Raw genomic sequence first — 25,323 nt, forward strand, 5'->3', positions numbered from 1 at the left:
AAACAAATGATGCTAGCACAGGAGCCCTTCCTAGGGATGTTTGTGTGTAAATTGGGAGAGAGGAAGGCAGGGCAGGGAACCACAGCTTACTTCCTTACTTCTCAGCAGGAAAGTTCACAGAGTATTTGGCCAATTGATTAAAACTGTTGGTATATAAACCTCAGAGAGGTGAATTATGAGAAGAAGAGTTTAGGACTTGGGGGCTTGGAGACTTGACTCAATTTCTTTAGATTAATAACATTCTAGGCAGGCAGATAGAATTACTGACAGTTTGGGGCTGTAAGAATCCTTAGAGAGACTCTATCCAACCCTTTCATTTTACAAAGGAAGGTTGGTAGTAGCAGAGCTACTCCTATTTAGTCCTTCTGATTCCAGGTTTAGTCCTAGTTCAAAGGAATTCCAGACTAAGACACCTGTCAACACAGGGAACTGATATTTATTACATACCTACCTTGAGCAGGCATGGTACTGCCTACTTGATACATGTTATTTAATCTAATCTTCACAGCAGCCATATGAGGTAGGCTATGCCCATATTAAATTTGAACAAACTAATATTTAAGTGTTTACATAATTTGTCTAAGGTCAATAACTGAACAGATATAAAAGAGTTTGACCTCTAAGTTCATGACCCTTGGGTTTTGCCCATAATTTGAGCCCTGCTGGTTGAGATGAGAGCAGCGCATTCCTACACTGGTGAACAGAGGTAAAAATAACCATTTCATATTTAATCATTAAACATATTGACATGATGCATAATAAAAGAAACATGGTCATGGCGCTGTATAGGCAGAGCTCTTTGATCTGCCTCTCCACTCTCCTGTGGCCACACTGGGTGAAGGTCTGTGTGCTGCTAGACCATCCTTCTTAATTAGAAAGGACCCCAGGAGACTTCGCCTAGCCCCAAGCTATCCTGAGCAAAATAAATAGGAAACGGAAAAGAGAGAGAGGAGAGATAAATTCTTACTGACTTGAAAAGATTTATACTGACAATATCCCAAGGAGCTTATGAAATGTATTTTTTCCCTTATTTTTGGTAGAGGAAAGCTGCCGATGAAGAGATAGCTCTCAACTATGGAGTTTCACTGACAGTGAAAATACTTTAAGCTCAGTTGCTTATTGATAGGTTGCAGAAAATAAGGTTCATATAAACATCATCTCACATATTAGAACTGGAAAAATAATCTATCTTTCAGTCAGCTTTGAAAGAGTTCCATTATTGAGGTGCCAAATTACGGGGACAGAATTCACATGCATGGCCACACCCAAGGGTGGAGAGGATCAGTGACACATGAAGTGTCCCTGGTCCCAATACCCCAACACCTTCAGCTGGATTTTTTTAGCTTCTCGTGCGTGTGCACATGTGCATAAGTATAATCTTCCTGAGAAAAAGGGGGATACCTTCTTTATTTTGCCCCCATTCTTCCCTTCAGTAACTTAAAAATCTCCTGGTTTCTACTCAACATTCTGCCAACTTGAGAACATCAGAGAATGGTCTCAGACCAGGGCACAGTTGCTGCTGCTCCCTTATGTGTAAATTATTATCAGACATGGGACTGGCTTCATCCTAACCCCAGGCCATACCCCCCAAAGAGTCTGGAGCAAGACTCTGTCCCCAAAGATACTTCCAGGGTCCTCATGTGCTCTGCACAGATACACACTACGCTAGTACTGGAAACCCCAGTCATCCACCTTCCATATATTGCCTTTGCTTACAACAGTAACATAGCAAACACTTCAAATTTGTATTTAGTCACATTCTTGCCCTTGTGTGGACTTGTGGTGCAAGATGAGGTTGGGTCAATATTAATTCCCTCTTGCCCCCACCATAACAGATCAGTTCTCCTGCAGCACCACTCTGATGGTGCCATTCTCCTGCTCGAAATATCTGGCTCTCTATTATCCACAAAATAAAGCTGGAAATCTTCAGCCAGGAAGCAATGCTCTCTATGGTCTGGTTACACCACCTATCACCCTAGCCTTCCTTATTTCTCAGTTTTCTCTTCAGTGTCCTACTCTGCAGCCAAACATCATCTACCTTTGTCCTTATGCCTCTTCCCTGCAACTTCTGCACAGTCCATTCTGCCAGTATCTTTGTTTTTCTCTCCCTGTAAGACCTGGCTCAAGGGTCTTCCTCTTTATGGATCTTCCCACCTGGACCTCCTGTCTCCTCCCTCCTGAAGCCTCCCAACATGTTTTGCCTGGATGCGTGTCTGACTTTATGACCTCTGTTAGTGCTGATAGTTCTTGCAGACATCTCTTCACCCCTGCGAGACCTGGAGTTCCTTGAAGGCCACAACTGTGTCTGTCACATCGTCTCCTCAGCGCAAAGCCAGTCAGTGCTTGGATGTTTGCTCAAAATAGGCATCCGTTAAATGGAATCTGAGGGCAGAAAGGAGTAAGGAAGGGACCGAATAAATGGATTGGGTCTGGCCCATGTGCCCCTCATTCACCTTCCTGCCCCTCTGACTTCCAAAGTTGTACATTCTGGCCACAAGGTACCTTGGCCATGTTTCAGGCTGAAGTACATGGTGGGCCAGTGAAAAAGATAGAAGAGTACTGCTTAGGAGTCCAGAAATCTGGAGTCTGGTCTTAATCTTCAAACTAAGACTTTGGACAAGTCATTTCCCTATCTGGATCTCCAGTCTGCTTCTCTAGGAAAGCAAGGCGACTGAATTAGATGATCTTCCCAATTCTTTGTCTTTGGTTCTAATCCCTTTTCTTTTCCTCTGTGCCCAGACAAGAACATTTCCTCCACTCAAAATACTGTAATAATGTAGATTATTTGCTGATGGTTGTAGAGCACTTCTCATGACCATACGCCATGCTGAAACTTCCCAGCAGGTACAGAGGGTTCACGTTCTCGATCCAGCTCAGACACAGTCTTGTGCTTCATCCTGATTTAAACCAGAAGTCGCTTTTACTTACTTTAAGAAAGTTGGAAATCTCCAATTCCTGGAAGAACACCTTCCTTTGGAATAATGCTTTGCCTTGGTAGGAATCCCCCTCTTTTATCTGCACCATTGCTTATTGCAGGCTGCTAGTTTATTTGCCTATTTGGGAAATTGGGTTATCTGCAGAAGGAGACCTTGGAAGTGCCAGGAGTAGTTTAAGAAGACTGAGTACTCCTTAGCTGCTTCCCACTGTGGAAGTCAGGGATCTTGTTGAAATAGATTTCTACTGCAAAAGCAGCAGCATCTAATGGCCCAAAACTTCATTGCAGAAGTGCAGCAAGTAAAATTAATGTATCAGAGGGAATGCCTGGAACAATACAATGGTGGTGTGCTTTTACACTGATAGTAATCCCCTTGAATGTAGGTTTCTTGCAGGTCATTTGGCCTGTGCTACTGGAATCAGGATTGGCTTGCTCCAGAGGGAAACTCTGCCACGGGCATAACACCAGAGGGGATTTGTAGGGCTTTTTCTGGGGAGAGTTGCAAGTTCACATGACTCATAGGCTCAAGAGCTGAAACGAACCTTTAGAGATTATTGAGTTCAGCCAACCCTCTCACCCCATTTTACAAGGGAGGAAATGAAACCTAGAAAAGTTAATGCTTTTCCCAAGATCATTCAACTAGTAAGGGAAGGAACAAGAGTCTTTTGAAATAGATGTTTTTATTCCTGTTTTGCAGATGAAAAGTCTAAGGCTCTAGGACACAGAAGTAGGAAGTAGGGGAGGTAAGGTTAGAACCTTGGTCTGCCTGACTGTAAGGTCCATGTGCCCAGTCACTGTCCACCTGCATCAGGCTATACTATTTACAAAGAAAATCTAAGAGCAGAGGAAGAAGGCTGGGTGCATGCAGAGAAGGAGATAATGGCCTCCAGTATCTCTGATTTTGATGCTATTTGTCTCTAAGTCTTGCCACAGAGCTACTGCTGGTCTTACCTGAATACATCTACAGATTCATTTTCCCTATCTCTTTTCAGGGTCCTTTCTCCTCCTCAACACCTCAGCTGACTCCAAGCACACCATCCTGAGTCCGTGGATGAGGAGCAGCAGTGAGCACTGTACGCTGGCCGTCTCGGTGCACAGGCACCTGCAGCCTTCTGGAAGGTACATCGCCCAGCTGCTGCCCCACAACGAGGCTGCAAGAGAGATCCTCCTGATGCCCACCCCAGGGAAGCATGGGTAAGTACTTCTCCATGTCCAAAATTGATTTTATACAAGGTGATTTGATTTTTGGCTACACATTTCCAGAGTCTGTGACATCTACTTACAAACTCATGATTGTCCTTGAATCGGTAGGTCCAGGTTGAGCAATTGCTACTAATATCCCTTAAGTGGTGTCTTGGGTACTGACCTGTGGGTCCCTCTGACTGCCCTGCCTAGTGGCCCTTCCAGAAGCCAGAGGACCAGCTGCCAGAGTGGGCATTTCATGAGTGGGTATTAAAGATGTTCATTTCCCAAAGTTCAGATGGAGCCAAGAAGAAAACAGCCAAAGAAATGTTAAAAGGCCAGAATGAAAGTAATTTAATATGGTAGAGACTGGGTTTTACCAGCAGAAGCTGGGCAGGAAGGGAAAGGACAAAATATTTTGGCCATCCAAGCAGGTTCTACGGGAATTTGGTACCCCAGAGCAGGATTAGTCATGGATACTACACCAGTGTAATTCAGTAGAGATTGGAACAGAGCTTTGTGCTACAACCACCAAGGCATATGCCAGTGGAAACCTTTAAGCTTTCTGGAGATACTTACTTGCTTACTCAGTGATTCATCAGGGCTCTACAAGTCGTGACATTGGAAAGCAAAGTTAAACTAGGGCACCTCTGTGCCTGGCTTTTGTTTTTTCATTCCATAAGTATAAATACCATCCTATGATCTCAGCACTGAGGGACCCCAGATCTGATTACTTTAGCAACAAGGATCCTTCTTTGTGACTTGTTTACAGGAGAAAATTCCCAAATGTCTAGCTGTGCTTAGACTTGGCTTCCTTCTAAGAGAATATCTTTTCAGAAGGGTCCCACCTGGATGATGACTGCTACCCATCCTCCATCCCCATGGTGTGCAGGGGAGAGATCCTGTCTGTTGCTTTGGCAGTAAGGCTGAATGGCCTCCTTTGTAATTTATTGAAAGTCTTCTCCCCACTCCCCGCCATTAACCCATCTGTATTTAGTTGCACTTAGAAGGACTACAAGCTGCTGCAGTCTCATCAGGAATGAAATCTTGGCATCAAAAAGAATGCTCTCCACATTCCTAAACTCATATCCATCTTCCTGCCTCTGAAATACCTCTTTGGGCTGGCTGAGAAGGTCCCAGCTACCAAGGACTCTTGCTCTATTCACCAGATATCAGTGTGGGATAGCAGGTGTCTGGACTGCCCCGTTTGGGACCAGCTGTCCTCTGGCGCCAAGCCTCCCCCCAGCACGGCTTCTCTTTCCAGTAAGGAGCCTGGATGGGAAGCCTCTTATCTGAGAGCAGGGCTATGTGCCATCCTGTAGGTATTTGCCCAGCCTCATATTCTGAGAGTTGCATATTCTGACTTACCACTCTCAACATTCCTTCCTTCCCCACCAGGCCTGGCAGAGACCAGGGATTGTTGCTTGAGGCTGCTGAGCCCTCAGGCATCAGGTCCCTTGTGGTGCTGGTGGAGGGTGGGGGGATTCACAGATGTGGCTGGGAGAGGTGGAGTTGGAGTCTGAGAATACCCACGAGTGTGAGAAAAGGTGCCGGAGGGGTTTCAGCCCTTCTTGTGTGGCCTGGCCTGTTTCCCTGTGTAGCATAGTCAGGAACATAACTCCTCGGGTGTGACTGGCCATAGGGCCTTGCAAATAGTTTTTCCCTCTTTACCTTTTTATGCTCATAACTACCAAGTAAATTCTCATTTAAAGGAGGAGAAAATGAGGCAGAGAGAGGAAATAGGAAGTGACGTGGTCCAAACTGGACTCTTTCCAGGAAACCTAAAGCCTCTTAGGGAGAAAGGGTGGAGTTGGGAAAGAGAAAGGGAAATATGAAAGAATCTTGCAAAAAAATCAAAAAGAGAGAGTGATTATTTTGATTATTTGACCTTTCAAGACAAGTGAGCCCTGGGGCATGCGATGTCAGTGCCTTCAAGGGCAGCCTTCCCTCCATATGGTGCCATGGCCACCTACCTCAAGGTCCACCTGGCCACCCAACTTACCCTCTTCCCAAGGCAATGCCTCTATCACCAGAGGAGCTGCTCTGTCCTCTGGAGGGTGTGAGTTGAGCAGGACAGAGGAATTGGGACTGAGCTGAGGCAAATTCAGTGACTTGATGGCTTTGTCTGGGGCTGCCTACATATACAGGGACTTAATCTTAGACTCAAGCTTCATGCATCTCAGGTACAGCGATGTTTCCCCCTGGCCCTGGCAGAGCCATGGAATTTATGGAGTTTAGTGAAGAGCAGGAGTGATTCCAGATTTAAATTACAGATGCCTAGGCCAGCCTCCTCACCTCCCCTGAGATCAGTGTGGTGAGGGTAGAAGGTGGCAGCAGAAAGGACAATCAATAGACCATCCACTGCAGCGCAGAGCTACTCTCGTGGGTGCCTTGGCCAGCTGCAAGGAACAGGGCATTTGCCTAGCAAATCAAAACTTGCCCAGCGTTGCACTGTTGAGGGTTTGGGATCACAAAGAATGGAGATTTGCCTGCTCTCTGATTATGGGGTCACTGCTAGTCTCAAGAATCTTTGGATTTGCAATACTCAGCAGTTTGCCATGCTGAAAGCTCACTCCGTTTAATGTCAGAGATGACCTCACTAGCATAGCGCTCAGAGCAGTGAGGGGGACACAGTGATATCCTGGTGATGTCGAATGTGATGATTACGAATGGGGCTGGCTTCCTCTCATAACAGGAGATGGTGGTTTGGGGACCACTGTTTGGAAAACAACATTCCGTGTTTGTAGTAATGAGGGAGGAAGTTGTAATAATAAAGTCGGCTGGGGAGAGCCTGACTCAGAGGAGTGGGCTGAGGAATGACAAGTCAGACGCCACCAAGTTCCCCGGAAACCACTGAGTCGTGAGCAGGCAGTGCCGGCTGTCGTGCATCAGAGGGGCGGGAGCAGCAGGCTGGTTGGAAGCACCCGGAGGCAGGAGGTAGGGGAAAGGCAGTTGGAGAAGCACAGCAGCTGCTCCCTTCCTAGTCGCCTGGAGAGCAGCGGAGTATATGAGGTCTAATGAATCACAGAGCATGAGTGGCCACGTTGGCCAAGGCTGCTTGGCTTTGCCCAGAGTCTCACAGGGGACAGACAGGTGAGTGCCCAGCCTGCTCATGTGCCCAGCCAGAATGACCAGAGAATCAAGGAAGCAGAGAAATAGGGGCTGTCAAACAGCCTAGGCCCAGCTGGTCACAGTCACGTAGGCATAGGACATCTTAGCTAGAAATTAGTAGCCACAAAGTCCCCATGAACTGAATGAATATGATAATACCTATGTAAAATGGTGAGTTGTGAAATGGCATATGGAAAATGGCTCACACGGTGCCTGGCTATAGTTGGCACTAATAAATGCTAGGTCCTTTTTGGTTCAAACATTCATCTCACTATCATGGATTCAGTGCCTCTTGTGTAGTAGGTGCCAAAGACGACACAGCCGAAGACAACAAGGTCATAGCTTTCAAGGAACATCCAGTCCAGTAAGGAAGACACAAGCGGAATAGCAACAGCGCGTGCTTGTGTGAATGTTTTAAAATTGAGGCTCATATTATTAAGAGGCTGAGCTAAGATCGCTAATGGCAGACCCAGCAGAAGCAGCCGGCTAGGGAGCCATCCACTGCACCACACTGCCGTTCTGATGTGTCTTAGAAAGATCGATCCAGCAGCAATTGTCTATGTAAAATTGGTGTTCTCCTGGATGCAGGAATGCAAGCTTGAGGGTGGGTGGCATGTCAGGCTATAGGAGACACTCTCCAGGGCTCCTGCCCAGAAGGCCACCTCCAGTCTTGTTTCCTCTCCAAGCACATGGCTTTCTCCTACAGCCGCGGGTATCTGGGGACTTTATTATGTGTGACCAGAACTACACAGTGTGTGGAGGGAAGAATTGGGCCCCGAGGGAATAGAAGTTGCCAATCATTTGAATTACTAATACTTGAAAAGATATTTTAAACCGAAAGTCATTGGGGAAACTCAGGCTTGAGCCAAGATAAGCTGTCAGGGCATTTTAAAGCACAAATAAGACTCAGTCCAGAGTGTGGTGGTGAACTGAAATTCTCAGCACAAAGCCTTGCCTTTCTGCAGGACCTCAACCCCTAGACCCGGAAGATACTTGAGTCTAATCTCCTCCCCTTTCCATGTTGGTTTCCTGATGGGGAACGTGAAGCCCAGGGGGGTGATGATGTGGTGTGATGTGATGAAGGTCAAACTGCAGGCTCAGACCCAGCACAATGGCTCACACCCCTAATCCCAGCACTTTGGGAGGCCAAGGTGGGAGGATCACTTGGGGCCAGAGTTCAAGACCAGCCTGGGCAACATAGTGAGATCCCCAACCTCTACAAAAAATATATATTTTTAGTTAGCCAGGCATGTTGCGACATGCCTGTAATCCCAGCTACTCATGAGGCTGAGGCAGGAGGCTTGCTTTAGCCCAAGAGGTTGAGGCTGCAGTAAACTATGATCATGCCACTGTACTCCAGCCTGGGTGACAGAGCAAGACCCTGTCTCAAAAAAACAAACTAACAAACACACAAAACTGCAGGCTCGTGGCAAAGCCAGGACTCATCTCCACAGTGGCACCCTGGAAGGGTCTGTTTCCCAGCTGCCCAGCTGCATCAGTAAACCCTCAAACTCACTGCCCTTAGATTAAAATCTGCAGCCACCCTCCCCAAGTGAAGAAAAATTTGCATTCACACTGGGTACCCATACAGCTGCAGCACTTACTTAAGGCAATCAGTTCTGACCAAAGATCCCAGCTTTAAAACTAGTAACAATCCTAATAGGAAATGTGCCAAGGTAATTTAACTCAAAGAGATAATGATTTGTGGCCATGAGGAGGTGCGGTTTCAGTCCTGATTCCGCCGCTAATTTGCAGCATGGTTATGGACAACCACAGCATTGCCCAGCTGTAGCTTCTTACCTTCTAAAGTGGAGGTTCTGACTGCCCTCTGCTCCCCTCTTCTGTCCCAGCAATGCCAGCGACCCATCCTCAGATGCCATCCAGGACTAGGGCAGCAGGAAGTAATTCTCCCCACCCCAGACTCCTGCTCCCTGGACAAAGAGGGACCTCCCTTCTGGCCCACTGATACCTTCACCACTAATGCACAGAACCTCAAACGTTCCTGTCAGTAGACAGGCTGAGCGAGAGATGGTCTCAGGGCAGGGCACCTATGGAAAGATGCCACCAGGCATTTGCTTCTGAAAAGGGACCTGATTGCTTTTCCCAGGCTGCTCTGGGTTGAACTTCAGTCAGCCCAGGGCAAAGTGGGAAGTCTTGACAGCTGGGGAAATCAGAGCCTGTGGCATTCAGCCTCCACGGTCAAAAGTTCTCCTCGAATCTTGCCTGCATGATAAACGAGATCAGAAATAAAAAAGGTGATCATTTATTGAAATTGATGCCCTCAAGTGGCAGTGTCACAATGATTTAATTTCAGGCCCAGCTTTTTCTCACTTTCAAAGTCATTCATAGAGTCAGCTTCTCTCTTTTCCCCCATGGTCTGAATAACACACTAATAAATATATAATAAGGCCTTTAATGTCTAGGTGATTTACACTAAAAAGAGAGAGCCATTCAAAGGCTCCAAAGATAATTTTTGAAAGCCTTAAAACTCACACCCAGGCTTGTCAGGGGCATATTTCCCAGACACCTTGTTACAGGAACAATCGTGTAGCTCAGAGTTCTCTGAGCACACAGTGGGCAGGAGACGTGAGGTCTAAGTGTCCCTGGAGGAAATTCTTCACACACAATATGAGTTTGGACAAGTCTCAGAATCTCTATAAGCCTCATCTTTGTAAAATGGTAGTAATTGTGCCACTCACGGGAGTGTCGTGGGTTTAAATTAGATTAAGATGCAGAGCAGGTGCTAATAGTGCCTACCCCCTGCCTCCCAGGCCCAGGCTGTCTGTCTAAGGGACACCCTTCTCTCAGGCTGCTCAGGGTCATGGGAGAGTGGGCAGGAAGAGAGCCAGGGTTACAGATTTCACACCCCTGCTTCTCAGAGTAACCACTTGTGTTCTTCAAAATGGATCCCAAAGTACCAGTCCCATTGAGTATGCCTGGATTTACCATATTTCTCCCCACTTTGAGTAGTAATATTGAAGCAACTACTAAAATGCTAGTCTTTAGATGAACTGGACCTTCGGCCATTAACATGGTAGGTCACAAGCTTTAGTAATACAAATCGGAGCCACACATTTTACAAAATTCATATAATTGAGTCTCATCTTGAGCCATTCTGATTTTACTTGTGTTGGAGTGGGCCATGAGCATATGTATTTTTAGGAAGCCCTGCAGGGATTCTGGGTGTGCACCAAAAGTTAAGAATCATGGCTCTAACATCTCAGCTTGAATTGGTTGATCACATAAACGGGTAGCTTTATATTACCACTTACTAAACACTAAGAAGAAAAGCAAAATAAAAGCTTAAAGACGTGGGAGGACTTGTGTTTAAGGTGGAGAGCCATTTTTCTCCCACTCATGATTGGACAGGCTAGTGACAAGGTTTCCACCCGTGGCCTAATCCTGCCTGTGCAGCCCATGAGCTGGGGTAGCTGGAGGGAATCCAAGGTCATAAATGTCTCTGGTCTCCACAGGTGGATATACTCTCAACACATCTATTATTCTCTCTCTAGAAGGACTATGGCTTCCAGAGCCACAGGGGAATAAGAATACAGATGGACTAGAGAAGCAAAACCTTTTAAAACCAGAAGGAAGCTCCATCCCATTCTTCCATTTATCTATCCATCCATCCATTCATCTGCCATCCATCTATCCATCATCCATCCATCCATCCCATCCTCCCATCCACCTACCTATCCATCCATCCATCTACCATACCATCCATCCATTCATCCATCCATCCGTTCATCTACCATCCATTTACCCATCATCCATCCATCCATCTCATCCTCTTATCCACCCACCTATCCATCCATCCATCCATTCATCCATCTACCATCCATCTGTCCATCCTCCATCATCCATCCCATCCTCCCATCCATCCATCCATCCATCCGTCCATTGATCCATCCATCCATCCATCCATCCATCCATCCATCCATCTATCATCCATTGATCCATCCATCCACCCATCCATCCATTCTCTTTGTACTTCACGTATTGACTCTCATCTAGGTCCCAGGTAAACAACAGAGCCACAGCCCTCCTTTTTGTTCTCAAGAAGCAGAGACTATGTTGTTAAATATTCATGGTAAATTATCTGTACACTGCATATTCAGTTTGCCAAGTGAGTCAACATCTATCAACTCATTTCACCTTTACTATGATCTGTACCATAAGTATTATTCACCTCCTTTATAGATGAGTAAACCAAATCTCAGAGAGCTTCCATAATTTGCCTATAGTTATGGGTAACACAGGGGAACACAAATCTTCTGGGTCCATTTCTTTTCTTATGTTGTTTTCCAAAGACAGCCTTGCAGTTGAACCCTGGCATCATGCCTGGCTCTGAGAAAACTAAGAGCTGTTCTTATCCAATCAGGAAAAGCTCTTCTCAAGAGGACCCCTCTGATATTTGGTCATCTAATTCTGGCCCACAGGTCTTGAAGATGGAGACTTTGGGTTGCACACCTTTTTATGCTAGCAATGTCTGGCACACTGCCTAGCAGATAGTAGGGGTTCTGTGTTAGATGGATGGATACCATATCAATTGAAGCTAGTTCTAGGATAAAACTCTTTTAAAGCCTAAGCTCTGGGTCTAAAAATTAAAGCCCTGTTCAAGATCACAGAAGAGTCTCCAATCGATGGAAAGATGAAAAGTATTTTCTCCCTGCCCTCCACCCACACCCAGGGATAAATGTGTAACCCTCCCTGGGGCTCAGGAAGCAGCTGTCAAAATGCACCTCAACTGTGAAGGTTGCCATGAAGTACAAAGGACAATTCCTTTCCTGGCAGGTACAACTTTTACTCACGATTGCTTTCATTGATGGGCATCAAAAAAAAAAAAAAAAAAAAAAAAGACCATCAGCTTCTGCCAGTTCTGACCTTCGAGATTTGACAGCTGAAGGCTTGTAGTGAGGCTCTTTTGAGCCACTGCTTTTGCTTTCTCACTCTGCCCTGGATATTTGATGGATTGAACACCAGGACGATGAGAGAACTGTGAATACCTGTAACCCCGTGGCGTGTCAGAATGGCATCTTGGCCAATCCCATAATGATAAATATATATTGCATACAAAGAGAAGTCAAAATGCGTAGAAACAGATGCTTCTCATCTCAGAAGTGTTTACTGAGCCTCACCGTTTCCCAGTGGGGAGGGAGATGGTAAAAATAGGTGCAGGAATTTTAGTGATAGAACACTGGTGTCAAGAAATTCACTCATAGTTCATGTATGCATTCTGTCAACAAATGTCTATGAGTCATGCTCAGTCCCAGGCACTGGCTGGACTCTGGAAGCTCATTCAGGCTCCAAGGAGCTCAGAACGAGGTTTGGAATTGGACGACAAGACACAGTTATGAGGCCATAAGGAAAGGGGTGTGATGGGTGCTGTGTGCTGGGTGCTACGGAAATGCTGGTGGCTGTCAGGCAAGCTGGCCCTGAGAAGAACACTTGAGCTGGCTCTGCAGGGGTGAGGGGTGTCAGGTGGATGATGAGAGGAAGACATTCCACAAGCACACGTGTGCGAAGGACAGCCTGAGGACACAGGTCATGGACTGTGGCCATGTGATTCTCTTGGTTTCTTCCTCCCCGTCCTGCCCGGGGTTCCTTATCCTGGCTCTCGGAGTCCTCACTTTCATGTGTTTGTGGCCACCGGCTTATGTGGCAAGAAAACCCATCCCTCTCTACAAAAGCAGTCCTCAAACAGCAGAGCTTCATTCCTGGGTCCCACAATCACCACTACCTCTTCTTGTAGCAAATGTCCTGCTGCAAATGCCCGGAAGACCTCCCTCTGAATGCAGGCACTCCCCTTGCTTTCACTTTCTCTCTGGCAGTGTCTTCTTCTCCACCGAAAACTCCAAGTACCTGTGTGGACAATCCGTGCATGCAACTATTACTCACCCCAGCATGGGTGGGTTTCAGTGGATGAGCCAGGACTCCAGGATTGGCCTGTTGCCCCTTCACTCCTCATTTTGCAAGAAGAGTAGCCATAGGGGGCGGGGGTTCTTCATGGATTGCCCTTAACCCCTTTTCCACTACAGAAATCCCTACACATGCAATGTCCCCTCCTCTGAAAAGCCCTTTTAGGGTTTCTGAAATAGCATTGACCATGCAGCCTTGTGACCATTCAGTTACCAGCTTGTCTCTCCCCACAGTCAGCAGGGACCCAGGGTCCTCTCCCTGTTGGCTCCTAAGTGCCAACACATGAAAGATAGGGAGAGAATGAGGCTGCTGGCTAGGGGACCGGACAGGACCTGGCATCCCAGGTAGGAATTCACCTCCCTTCCTTCATCTCCTGTAATTTGTATGATAATGAGGAAGAGAAAGAGGAAGAGTCACTTGATACTTACGCTCTGGTGGCAGCATTGTTCTAAGTGCTTTGCAAGTGTCAGCTGATCTAATATTATATGTACCATCACTTGGTGAGGGAGGCACTAGCACTACCTCTTTTACAGTGGGGAAGCTGAGGCTCAGTGAGGTTAAGTAACCTGCCTAGAGTTGCACAGCTTATAAGGAGTAGACTGGATCTGAGCCCAGCTAATCCAGCTCCACTGTCCCTGCTCCCAATCATCACTCCATGGATGGTAACTACCCTATTACCAGCTGATAATCAAGGATGCATTCTTATTTATTTATCATTGTTAACCATTATTTATTCTTTATAAATACCCAGCTGCATTTTTCTATGGTGTGTATATAATCCTTCCCGTCCGCAATAAAGGGCAAAGTTGTAAGGCTTTGATGCACAGAAGAAGCCTGTTTTAGAGAGCAGGCAGTCCTGAGACTTACGTCTGGCACTGCCAAAGGTCATAGAGAGTCTATCCAGAAAGTCTGGCCTCCGTTCTCCTATCTCCTGAAGCTCCATTCCAACCCGGTTGCCTTTACCTTCACAAACCAAGTCTGTGGTGAGGAGATGGAATTGGGTGATGGAATTGCCAGCTCTTTGAGCTGTAAGGAAACTGTCCAGGGAACTGGAACTGATGGCCCAAGTGTGAGGAAACACCATGACCCGCTTAGTAGCCCAGTTCCCCTCTGCATTCATGCCCAGCCTCAAAGCAAACCTCCTTCTTTCTCATTACTTGGCCTGCTTCTAAGTTTGCCTTTTCCTCTTTGTTTTATTTAGAGAACCACACACATATGCCTGGCTAAACTCCTGGCTTTTACAGAAATGCATTCTCTTATGGTTCAGAGCCTTAGTTAAGAGCCATAGCAGCCTGGGGATTTTGAATTTAAAGGGGCTCACAAAGTCTACATACGGATTTGGTGCACTGTCTATTCCTGGGAGAATCTTACATCAGTAAACTCAGTGAATGAGTGTTCCCACTCCTTTCCAATGACTGATCGTGTTCCCCCTGCCAGTGGGGAAGTCTTGTGGTGGTAAGAAAAGGGAGGGTCCCTAGGAGAGGCCACTGAGACAGCAGGCTGAGCCCAGGGCATGAGACCTACCATTGCCAGCGGCTAAAGATGTTTCTTCAGATCACTCACCCAAGGGCACCAGGTTACCTGAGGATCTGGGACCTTGCTCCACCCTACAGGGCAACTTAGCTCAAATGACATACACATAATGGGAGTCTAAGGAAAGAGCTGTGGGCCATGCTGCTTTTTTCTTAGCCCCGCTATGTGATCCAGGCTTTCAGTTCACCAAAAGTAGTGTGAAGGAGAACCCACAGTCAGACTGGTGTTTTGCATTGTGCTGTTCATTCTGTGGAACGTTCCTTGCAGTCCTAGAATGATCATCTCAGTGACTTCTGGGCATTAGAAAGTCCCATATTGGAGCAAATGAAGACCCAGATGAGAGAACTGACAAGTGAATATCACGGGCTGTTAATCTTCAGCCTCAAATCCTTTAGGGGGTCCCTGTGAAACCCAGGATCAAGTGAGCTGTTTATTAGCATGGCACTCAAAGCCACCGATCAAGCCTCACCCCTCTTGAGCCTGGCTCACCCCATTTCTCTGGACCCATGATTCATTTGTATCAAACTACCCACAGTTGCCCCCCAGTGAAGCAAACCAGTTCAAGCCCTCTTGCCTTCCCTCACCTTCCCGACCATCAAGAACAATCCATCTTTTCCTCCAAGAAGGAATCTCCTACCTCCTTTTCCACAAAGCCTTTCTTGAGACTCCAGACCCTCTGTGAACAGAGCTAATTGCACCACCATTTGCTGCCTGTTGCACATCTCTATTAGTGTTCTCACAGCACTGGGCCACGTTTGTTCTTTTACATGTCTTCCTCACCAATCTGGTACCCCCAAAATAGGGATGGGCATTATTTATCACTGTAGCTGCAGTGCCTAGCACAGTACTTGACTCACAGTCAATAAATGCTTATGAAATGAACAAATTCCCAAATTAATTGGAGCAGAAACTCTTTGAAAACTTGAGACATGGTTTTAAGAATGCATCTAGAATGCTCTTGACCAAAATTCCATCTCTGTTCTTCCTAACAACCCACTTCCTTCTGCCCAACCTCCAATAGAATGACTGTCTTCAGCCTGGGCTATCTCCATTTGTGGCCCTAACCATCCTACACTGCCGATCAAATGCTGGCCTATGTTAGTCTAGGAAATGAGATGGTTCCCGTGCTTGGTGATTGCTCTGTCTGTGTGTGCCTTTTAGTTCCTCCAATTTCCTGAGCTATTTCCTGCATATTTCCTGTTCTTCCAGTCAGGACTTCTACTTAGTAATTTTCCCCCAATTCCTCTTTCTCCTTAGTTTACTAGTCTTTACATCACCACTTAACCACACTGACTTCTGTTGAGTGTTTTATCTTTTCAGATAATCTAAGATGAATTCCAATTACATTCTGTCCAACTGTTCCCTAAAGATTCCCTCCATGATTTTGTTTCTCTGTCTTAGAACTAAAATTTCTCTGTGACTGCATGAAATTCTAATCGGCACCCTTTTGGATGTTCACCTGTAGGCCTCAGAGTGATTTCCCTGTCTGGAGTCTTCCAGCCATTCTCGCAGTGGCCTGGTCACCTGCCCTGGGAGCTTCCTAGTGACCATTGGCTCATCCTCTCAGTAGACCCAGATGACTTCCATTTCTAAAAAACCTCACTTGTCTAACAACTTTCTTGTTTAACTTCTGCCACCTTGTCTAACTTACGGACAATCTCCAGGGTTCTGGGAGCTGGTGGCAGCAAGTTACATTGTGTGTGGGATATAAGCCAGAAAATATGGTTGTTGGCAAAGCCAGAAATCAGATGGAAATAAAAACTCCTGTATTTCATCATATGTCCAAGGTCCTTAGTCCTTGGCCTTCATCCATGACTGCCTCTCCAATTTCACATTCCTACATGACCGTTTATGGGTTAAAGGCATAATCTAGCTAGCAGAGCTTGAAAAATATTTCAATCATAGAATCATGAACCAGAAATGAACCTTCAAAGTAATTGAATTCAAATCGTTTATCCCCTACCCCAAACCAATGCAAGAGGCTCTTCCAAAGCCCACCTGGCTTTGACTTGCCTGGCTCCAGCAGGAGAATGCTCACCACCTTGCAAAACAGATCACCCCATCATAGAGCAGCTGTAGCTCCCAGGTAGAACTTGCTGGTGGCCCCTTGGCTTTGTAACCTTGGAAAGGTAATGACTGTCTCTAAAAAGTTATTCAGTATCTCCAAACCTCTTGTGTTTTATACACAAAATGGCAATAGTAATACCTGCTTACCTTGTAGGATCTTTGTGAAAATAATGCTTTTAACAATGAGAGCCAATGTGTATAGAGTACTTACCATGTTCTTAATACAAAGACATATTATTTCATTTAATACTACAATTTCCCTAAGAAGTAGTACTATGATAATGCATACAAAGCACCTAGAATCATATGAGTACCCAACACATGATCGTTCCTTCTCCTAATTCACCATGATCTGGCTGATCCTCTATTTGTCCTCTAGAGTCATACAGAGCAAGCTTACTTTCTCCTAGCAAGGCAGTCTGTTTTCCCTTTGAGGATAGTTTTTATATCTCTTCTTCACTTGTTTTCCCAGGCTGTGATTTTAGTCTCTTCTACAGCATATTTGCCAGAGCCATATTGTTCAGAGGGATTCTTACAGCAAAGGGGTCCAGGGGACTTGTTCTTCAGCTATCTGGAACCTCCACCTGCTGATGCGGCTTAAGCCTGGCTAACCATTTCACTAGCTTTATTCTGCATTTGAACCCCAGCCACCTAAGTTGACACTATTAGGAACCATGAAAGCTGCTGCAGCATTTCACTAAAACCATTTCTTAGACTATTTGATTTTTTTTTTTTTTTTTTTTTTTCCAAATGGAGAATCCTCAAGTTTTTCTTGCAGGCAAAGAAGGCCTTTCTTGTTCGCTATTGACATTCCCAAAAATGTCTGATTCGGAAAGAAATTTAATTCTGGCCCCAGCTTTCACATCATCTTGCTTTGTTTGTCATCCCTGTAGCCTGCCAGCTTTGCCCCTTTGTTCCCCTAATTGCCAGAGACATTTTTATACTGAGTAAATTGCATCAGGCCCACTGCAAAATGAATCAATTTGGGAAGAGTATGAGCTGCGCTGTTGTCTTAAGTGTGCATTAACATTTAGATGCGTTATTTAAAATGGGCCTGGAGTTCGTGCCAGAGAGACCACCTCATGCCTATTCTGACTCATTCTCTGCTATTGGACTGCACAGAAGGGACCTGGGGAGCCCTACAGCCCACCACCAACCTTGTTTTATTCTCCATATCTCTAGGGAGGGCTTGAACTAGGTGAGAACTTCTAAGAGCTCAGATTTGGAAAGTAAATTTACAAACGGAGTTTGACTTGGTGATCTTAGAGTGAAATAAAGACAGGTGAAGGAGGAGACAAAGGGGAGACGAGGTTCTCCTTCTCTGTCTATCACACACCATGCACACACATGACATCTAGCTTTAAATACAAATCATACAGCCAGAAGTCTTTGGAGGTAAAACAAAGCATACACAAAAGCACAAAGCACACCAGCCAACACTCTAGTTTAAAAATCAAGTGATGTTCTGGAACTGGTGAAAAAGCAAGGCTGCAATCCTGATAATCATGTGGTGATTTGATGAGATAATTCTTTTATTATCAGGAGTGTCAGATAATATCTCCATTAGTAGCAGGAGGTTTAAAAATTGGAGAGAGTGGCAACACCAGGACAATAGCCTGATTAATGCTTTTTCAATCACCTGGGCTCATGGCCTAAACTGGTAATGGACTCCATCCATCAAAAAATTATTCTATCTGGCATCCTGGTTTCTGAAGAAATCTGGACGTCCTCATAGAGGACTGGTTAAATGATTTAATGTGGATGAAAGCTCTTAGCACAGTGCCTCAGTAAAAGCTGCTTGAATCTATTCAGTCTATTTTAATATATGTTCAGAGATATAATGACCCACTAGATACACAAGAGAAATAAAATGACAGTGGTATAATGAAGATCTTGAAGCTCTGAGATGTACGATTATCAGCAATGTAAAAGTGGTACCTTCTGGGAGAGATTAACCTGGAACCCCCGTTCCTGAGGGTCACTTCTCTTTGTGCTACCCCTAAACCTCTCTATATGTAACAGCCCCAGTCCCATGGAAACTGACTGACTGTGTGTATTTCTATCCATTTTTTCCACTACAGCCTCAACTTCATCAAAACATACACTGAACTTTCATTGTGGGGTCCTCAAAGTACAAAACAGTACCTAACACAGAAGAAGTATTCAATAAATTTTTGTTGACTGGGCAATATTTCCAAATTAAAAACTCAAAACTAATGTCATGCTGACGTGTGAGTGACGGTAGATGATGATAAGGATATCTGATGTATTTTGTGCCAGGCAGGCCTGAAACAGTAGCATCCCTGACCAGAGATAGAAAACAAGACATACTCACTGATAACCCAGCTCATTGCTGTCAAATAACAGCAGCTACCACATGTATAGCACTTACTATATGCTGGACATTGTTCTAAATGCCTTTACCTATCTTTACCCATTTAATTTTCACAATAGGCTTGTGAGGTAACATATTATTACCCTCATTTCACAAATGAGGAGACTGAACTTGCTCAATCACACAGCTAGTAATCAACAGAGTTGCGATCTGATCCCACAGAGAGCACTGCACTACACGATGTGACCCCTCCAGAAGAGATGTAGAGAGGTGGCTCCCCACTTTTCCTCTCCGCAGCAGGGGACTTCACAGTGGCCCTGGCAGGTGACATGCCAGGTGCACAGGAACAAGTAGCAGTGAGAAGAGACTGTCGCCCTGACATGTACCACATGAAACAGCATCTCCACCATCTACCCCTTGGACCCCCTTCGTTCAGCTACTGCTAGGACCTGGGAGGGAGGATCCTAGGCAAAGCCTCACCACATATGGTATCTGTATGGAAAAACTGAGAGCAGAACCATTGCAAGCCAGAAAGATGTTTCCTGCCGTGCCCTGTTTCAGGACAGGTGTGGGGACTAGGAGGCAGTGTCTGATCTATACTCCCACCAAACCCCAGCAGTGCACTTAGCAGAGGAGTTGTTTCATTCTATTCATAGGCAAAATTGGGTAATGAACTCATAAGAGGAGGGACATGTACATAATGTATTCGTAGGTAAACTGAGGCAAGATGAAGTTGACTAAGTCTGCATGCATTCTACTGCCGTGCAGGAGCTCGCTCTGAGCACAGACCCGACTCCAGCACTGTCACTGTCAGAGCCCTCACCCGGGTCACTGGACCCAGAACTCACCTTAGCCCACTCAGCCAAGCTTGAGGCTGGCCTTCCACAGCTGTGTAAATAGGATTTCCAAAACTTCCAGAGGAAGAGTGAAAATATCTCCCTGTTTTCTAACTGGCTTATGAAAACATCTTCCTCTAATTGAACTTTCCCCTCTTGCCTGTGCCTTTTGATGCCTGTACTTAATTGTTTCTAAACAGGAAGCTAGTGTGGTAAGAATTTGGTTACATCTGCATCTTCCGTGCTGAAACTATTTTACCATATGCTTCTAAAGTTGGTTACAGGTTGATTTTGATGAGAGTAATGTAAGTCCCACCAGTTTTGCTATAATTGATAGGGAAAGAAAATTTTTTTATTGATTCTCAGTTCCAAAAGGAAATCTATAAAAGTGTTTCCCACAACCACATGATCGCATTATGCCTCCCCCCATCCCCACCATCTTGGTGAGGTCTTACCCCATGGATCACCCCTACCCTTCCATCCCATCCAGGATTGCCCATCTCTTTGCCTTCATTCACTCATTCATCCATTCATTCATTAAATGCTTATTTCAATACGAATTCTATTATGTGCAGGGAAATTAGCTAGATGGTGAAAATAGAACTGGGGACAAGCAGAAACAGTTACTATCCTCAGGAAGCTCACACACTAGAGAGTGAAATATATACTACATGACACTTATATGTATAATTATATCATTGCCATAATGATACATGACAGAGAAGTACAGGCTTCCAGAAGCTCTTACAAGCAGGGACTTGAGCCAGGCCAGGGGCTCAGGAGAGCCTTTCCCCAGGAGATGGCATTTGAACTCAAGTGTGAAAGATGAGTAGAAGTGACAAGTAGCACGACCCTTTCTGGGAGTGGGAGCAGCATATCAAGGACCTGAAGGGAAAGAGGTAGGACATTTTTTAGGAAATCAGGGAAAACATGCATCTGAGCCTGAAAGAAAAGAGGAGACTGGCTGGAGAGAAGGCCAGGGGAAAGGACAGTCAGAGGACTGATCAGGAACATTTAGGATCATAATCCTTGTCTTCAAAGCCAAGGAAAGCTGATGTAGAGTGTAAGGATGGGACTGCAAGTCAGTTGGAAGTGGGGTAGGGATGGGTATGGGAACCCCAGACCTTTGCAGCACCACAAGGAAAGGGAGGGTAGTCCTGAATAGAGTGGGGCATAGAGAGTAGTGAATGACTTGCAGATATATACAAGAGACAATGGGCAGGATTAGTGATGGGTTGGACAGGTGGGAGACTGAAGAAGATATTTTTAGCTTGACCAATTGGGTAGACAGAGCCATTCACCAAAACAGGCAAAAATGATAGAGGCACATGTGTGGAGAGAAAAGTACAAACTTCAGTTTTGAGATGTTGAGTTTTTTGAAACTTATAAACATCCAAGGGGAAATGCATGTAGACACAAGGGTCTGGAATTTGGAGGAAAGATGTGGACTGGAGGAAAAAAAAACAGGAGTTGTTGGCATGTTGGAGTGGCCTTCAAGCCCTGGGAGTGTATTAAAAAGTCTAGGAAATAAACTGATAATAAACTATAGACCTAAACAAAATCTAAAGTTATTATAACATTTCTGGAATAAAACATAAGAGAAAATCATTGCAAATTTGGGTAAGAAAAGACTTCTTAGCATACAAAAAGCATAAACTATAAAACAAAATATTGATCAATAGGAATTTATCAAAATTCTAAACTTTTTCTCTTCAAAAGAGTCCATTTGAAAAATCAAAATGCAAGCCACAGTGTGGGAGAAAATATTAGTTATACATATATCTGAAAGGAACTTGTACCCACCCAATTAAGTGGGCAAAATATTTTAACAGACATTACACTAGAGAAGATATACAAATGGCCATGAAACATGAAAAGATGCTCAACATCACTAGTCATTAGTAAAATTACAATTGCTAAAATTAGAAAGACTAACCATACCAAGTGTTGTCAAGGATATAAAGGAACTAGAACTTTCATATACTACTGGTGAGAATGTAACATGGTATAATCACTTTGGAAAACAATTGGAACATTTCTTTAAAAACTAGACATATGTCTACCGTACAACCCAGCCATTCTACTCCCTGTCTGGGTATTTACTCAAGAGAATGAAAACACATGTCCTCACAAAACCTTATGCATCAAAATTAATAGCAGCATTATTCAAATAGTCTAAAACTGGACCCAAATGTGTATCAACAGGTGAATAGATAAATTGTGGTTTATCTATACTATGGAACACTATCCAACAATAAAAATAAATAAAATACTGATATATATGATAACATGGATGAATCTCAAAATCATTATGCTGAGAGAAAGAAGCCAAGCACAAAAACCACATAGTTTGTGCTTCCATTTATATATAATTCCAGAAAATGCAAACTAATCCACTAATCTCTAGTGACAGAGAGCAGGGCAGTGGTTGCCCAGGAAGCAGGGCAGGATTGACTGCAAAGGGACAAGGTAACTTTTCATAAGGGAGAGACAGGGTTGGAGATGATGGAAATGTTCTATATTTGGAATGTGGTTGTGGTTTCTTGGTGTAACAACTATTAAAACTCATCAACTTGTACACTTTAAATGGATACCATTTATTGCACATAAGTTATACCTCAATAAAGCTGACATTTTGTAAAAATACCTAGATAAAAGAGCTGAGAGTAAAATTAGTGAAAAGGAGATGAGAAAGTGATATATGCATGTACAGACAAGTACATTGAGTGTAAGGGTGAAGGGCTAGTGAGAGAGATGGTGGCAGAGTAGAGAGGCAGAGGATCAGAGCCCACTTATTTGACCTTATCTACCCTTCAGTCTGCCTTGCACAGTGCAGACACAGCTAGACAAAATGAGTGGTATTCCTGGGCACCTGATTCATGAATCACCTCCCTCATGAAGGCTTCTCAGAAAACATCAGCCCACTCTGTTCTCTTCTTCTCTCAACTCTGTAAAACTGACTAGACCACAAAATAAAACTCCAGTGTCCCATCAGGTAATGCCTGGAAGTTGTTAAACCGTACTCTGTTTCCTCAGTCTATAAACACCCAATACTCTCTTTGTTTGCAAATTGTTTTGTTTAGGTTTGGTTTCCCCAAAGGGACTGTTGTTTCACTATTAGTTATTGATTTCTTTTTTTGCTGCAAATATATTACAATTATTGTACACAATAAATACTTATAGCAGCATATGAAGTAAATATTATTAACTTCCATTTACAGCAAACAAAACTAAGGCTCAGGAAAATTAAGCAACTTCCCAAAAAAGAACTGAGCCTATTCATAACCATTGTAGAAACAAGCTTCTTCTATTTCTGGGCCACGTTTTATGCTTAGTTTGCCCACCATTGCAAGATACTAAACAAATATTGGCTTATTCATTGATTAATTCCTTCAACTAATATTTTTATGATTTAAAATAGCAACCATCTGCCACTAGGGACTCTTAAGGGGCCTTAAGAATGCCAATTGCTAGGGACATTTCATACTTGCCAGAGCAGATGAAGGAATTAAAGAAGCCACAGGTTTTGTGTCACTGCCTGGGTGGGAGGAGAGAAAAGGAGTAAGCTTCCTCCTCTCTGCTTACCCAGCAGCCTTTCTACTTCTAGGATTTCTTCTCCTTCCCTGTGAGAGAAGCCACAAGAATGTCAGGGATTGTGGCCACCTCCACTGGCCACCTTGGCCCAAACCCAGTGTCGAAGCTTCCTTTACACCCATGACCCCATAGGCAATCCTGGACTAGGGAGTGGAGACTAAAGCCACTGGGTGGTCATTCTTCTGGTTACAAAGTGCCGAGTCCCAAACCTGAACCACAAACAGATCACAACTGCTAAACCTAAAAACTACCTTTCAATTGCCTTATAAATAAAGCCCCCTTTCTGGCTCTCTTTCTCTTTTTAAATGCCTCTCCCTAAGCCTACCTTTATACTTTCTGGCTCTCCAATGTCCCCAAAGTCTGCACTATAATTGCATATCTAAAAGGTTATTTTGGTTGTTGTAAAAGGCATTCTATTAGAAATAAATTGGAACAAAGGAAGAGAGACATGTTAAGAAATGTAGATTCCAATTTATGTGTCCTTGATTTTTGCATAATTTAGGATGAGTCATGGTGCTTTGATGAATCAGTTGGGGGAGGAGGTAAGGATTCATTCATGAATAAAAGTATAAAAGTTCCTAGGATTCATGAGGACTCAGAGTGAGATAGTTGCCTGGAAGGTAGAAAGGCTCTTTTCTTCCAGATTTCAGGCTTAATATTCACTGAAAAGCATGAGAGAAGGAGGGACTGAAAGGGATTGTACAAGCCAGTACGGAAAGCTTTCGCTGATCTAATTTACTCTTAAAACAGCCTTCTCCATGGTTGAAGGAACCCCTGTTCTCCTTAAGCCTTTCTATCTCAGCTACATTTTTGAAAAATAAGCTTCTTTTAATCTGTGAGGGGAAACCAGGGATGTGTTGAAGATGCTTCCATGAGAGATGAAGCCAAAATCAGTAACGCTGGGAAAGGTCAAAGCCAGAATTGTTATTTAAATGTTGAGTGTCCACAAATTTACTACAAGTTGCTTATAAACATTTACAAAATTGACTTTCTTTTCCCTCTAGAAGTATCCATGACAAAAAGCTTCCACACATGACCATGGGCACCTGGTCTTCTCATAGCAGGGCATACATATCCCTGTTCCCCTCTGTCCACGGATGGGAATACCTGCACACACTACTCACATCCGTTTGTTTTCCCCTTTCTATTAAAATAAAAATACACACTGAATTAGAATCACCAAGAAAAGAGCCTGGGCATCTCTTTAATAATGCACACCCAGACGATGTCCACGACTGGGCACGCGTGGGAGACACTGAATGAGATGGCTTAAGCAGAGCTTCTCAGCATTTGTTGTGCCTGTGAATCACCTGGGGATCTAATAAAATGCAGATTCTGATTCAGTAGGTCAGGGATGGGCTGGAAGTCTGCATTTCTAACAAGCTGATGCCTATGCTGCTCTGAATAGACCACTTTCAGTAGCAGGAGTTGGAAAGGAAATGCATTGGGTGTCCATATGCAGATGTTAACTGAAGCTGGAGGCCAGAACAGTTTCACAGGGACCACGTGAACTTTCTGCTTTCCTTGAACATCAGATCAGTGACAGCAGAAAAACTTCTCAAGAAAGCCAGCCAGACCCTGTAGGGTGGCAGTTTCTCAGTGCACTCCCCAAGTTCTAGATCAGACCCTCAATTTGGTGGGACCAAACATGCTCAGGGCTCAAGCTAACCACACTCACACAAGACATGTAAGTCATGAGTAGGATTTTGAAATGTCCAATAAAACATACAGCGATTGGTGTGAATTCACTCCTTGACCAATCAGTGCATTATCTGACTGCAGGCAGAGCCACCTGGGGGGCCAAGTTAACT

General features: G+C 44.5%; 1 protein-coding gene across 1 annotated transcript in view; it reads left to right on the forward strand.

Annotated features, from left to right (window-relative positions):
- The window catches only part of ALK (anaplastic lymphoma receptor tyrosine kinase), a 793,694-nt gene that overhangs the window by 399,879 nt on the left and 368,492 nt on the right, over positions 1–25,323 (forward strand). Inside the window, exon 4 of the mRNA XM_011972566.1 lies at positions 3,928–4,129. Coding sequence (XP_011827956.1) covers positions 3,928–4,129 — 202 coding nt within the window. The remainder of the gene's footprint in view (positions 1–3,927; positions 4,130–25,323) is intronic.

Source organism: Mandrillus leucophaeus, unplaced genomic scaffold (assembly GCF_000951045.1).
Source record: "Mandrillus leucophaeus isolate KB7577 unplaced genomic scaffold, Mleu.le_1.0 Scaffold13, whole genome shotgun sequence".
Classification (NCBI taxonomy): Eukaryota; Metazoa; Chordata; class Mammalia; order Primates; family Cercopithecidae; genus Mandrillus; species Mandrillus leucophaeus.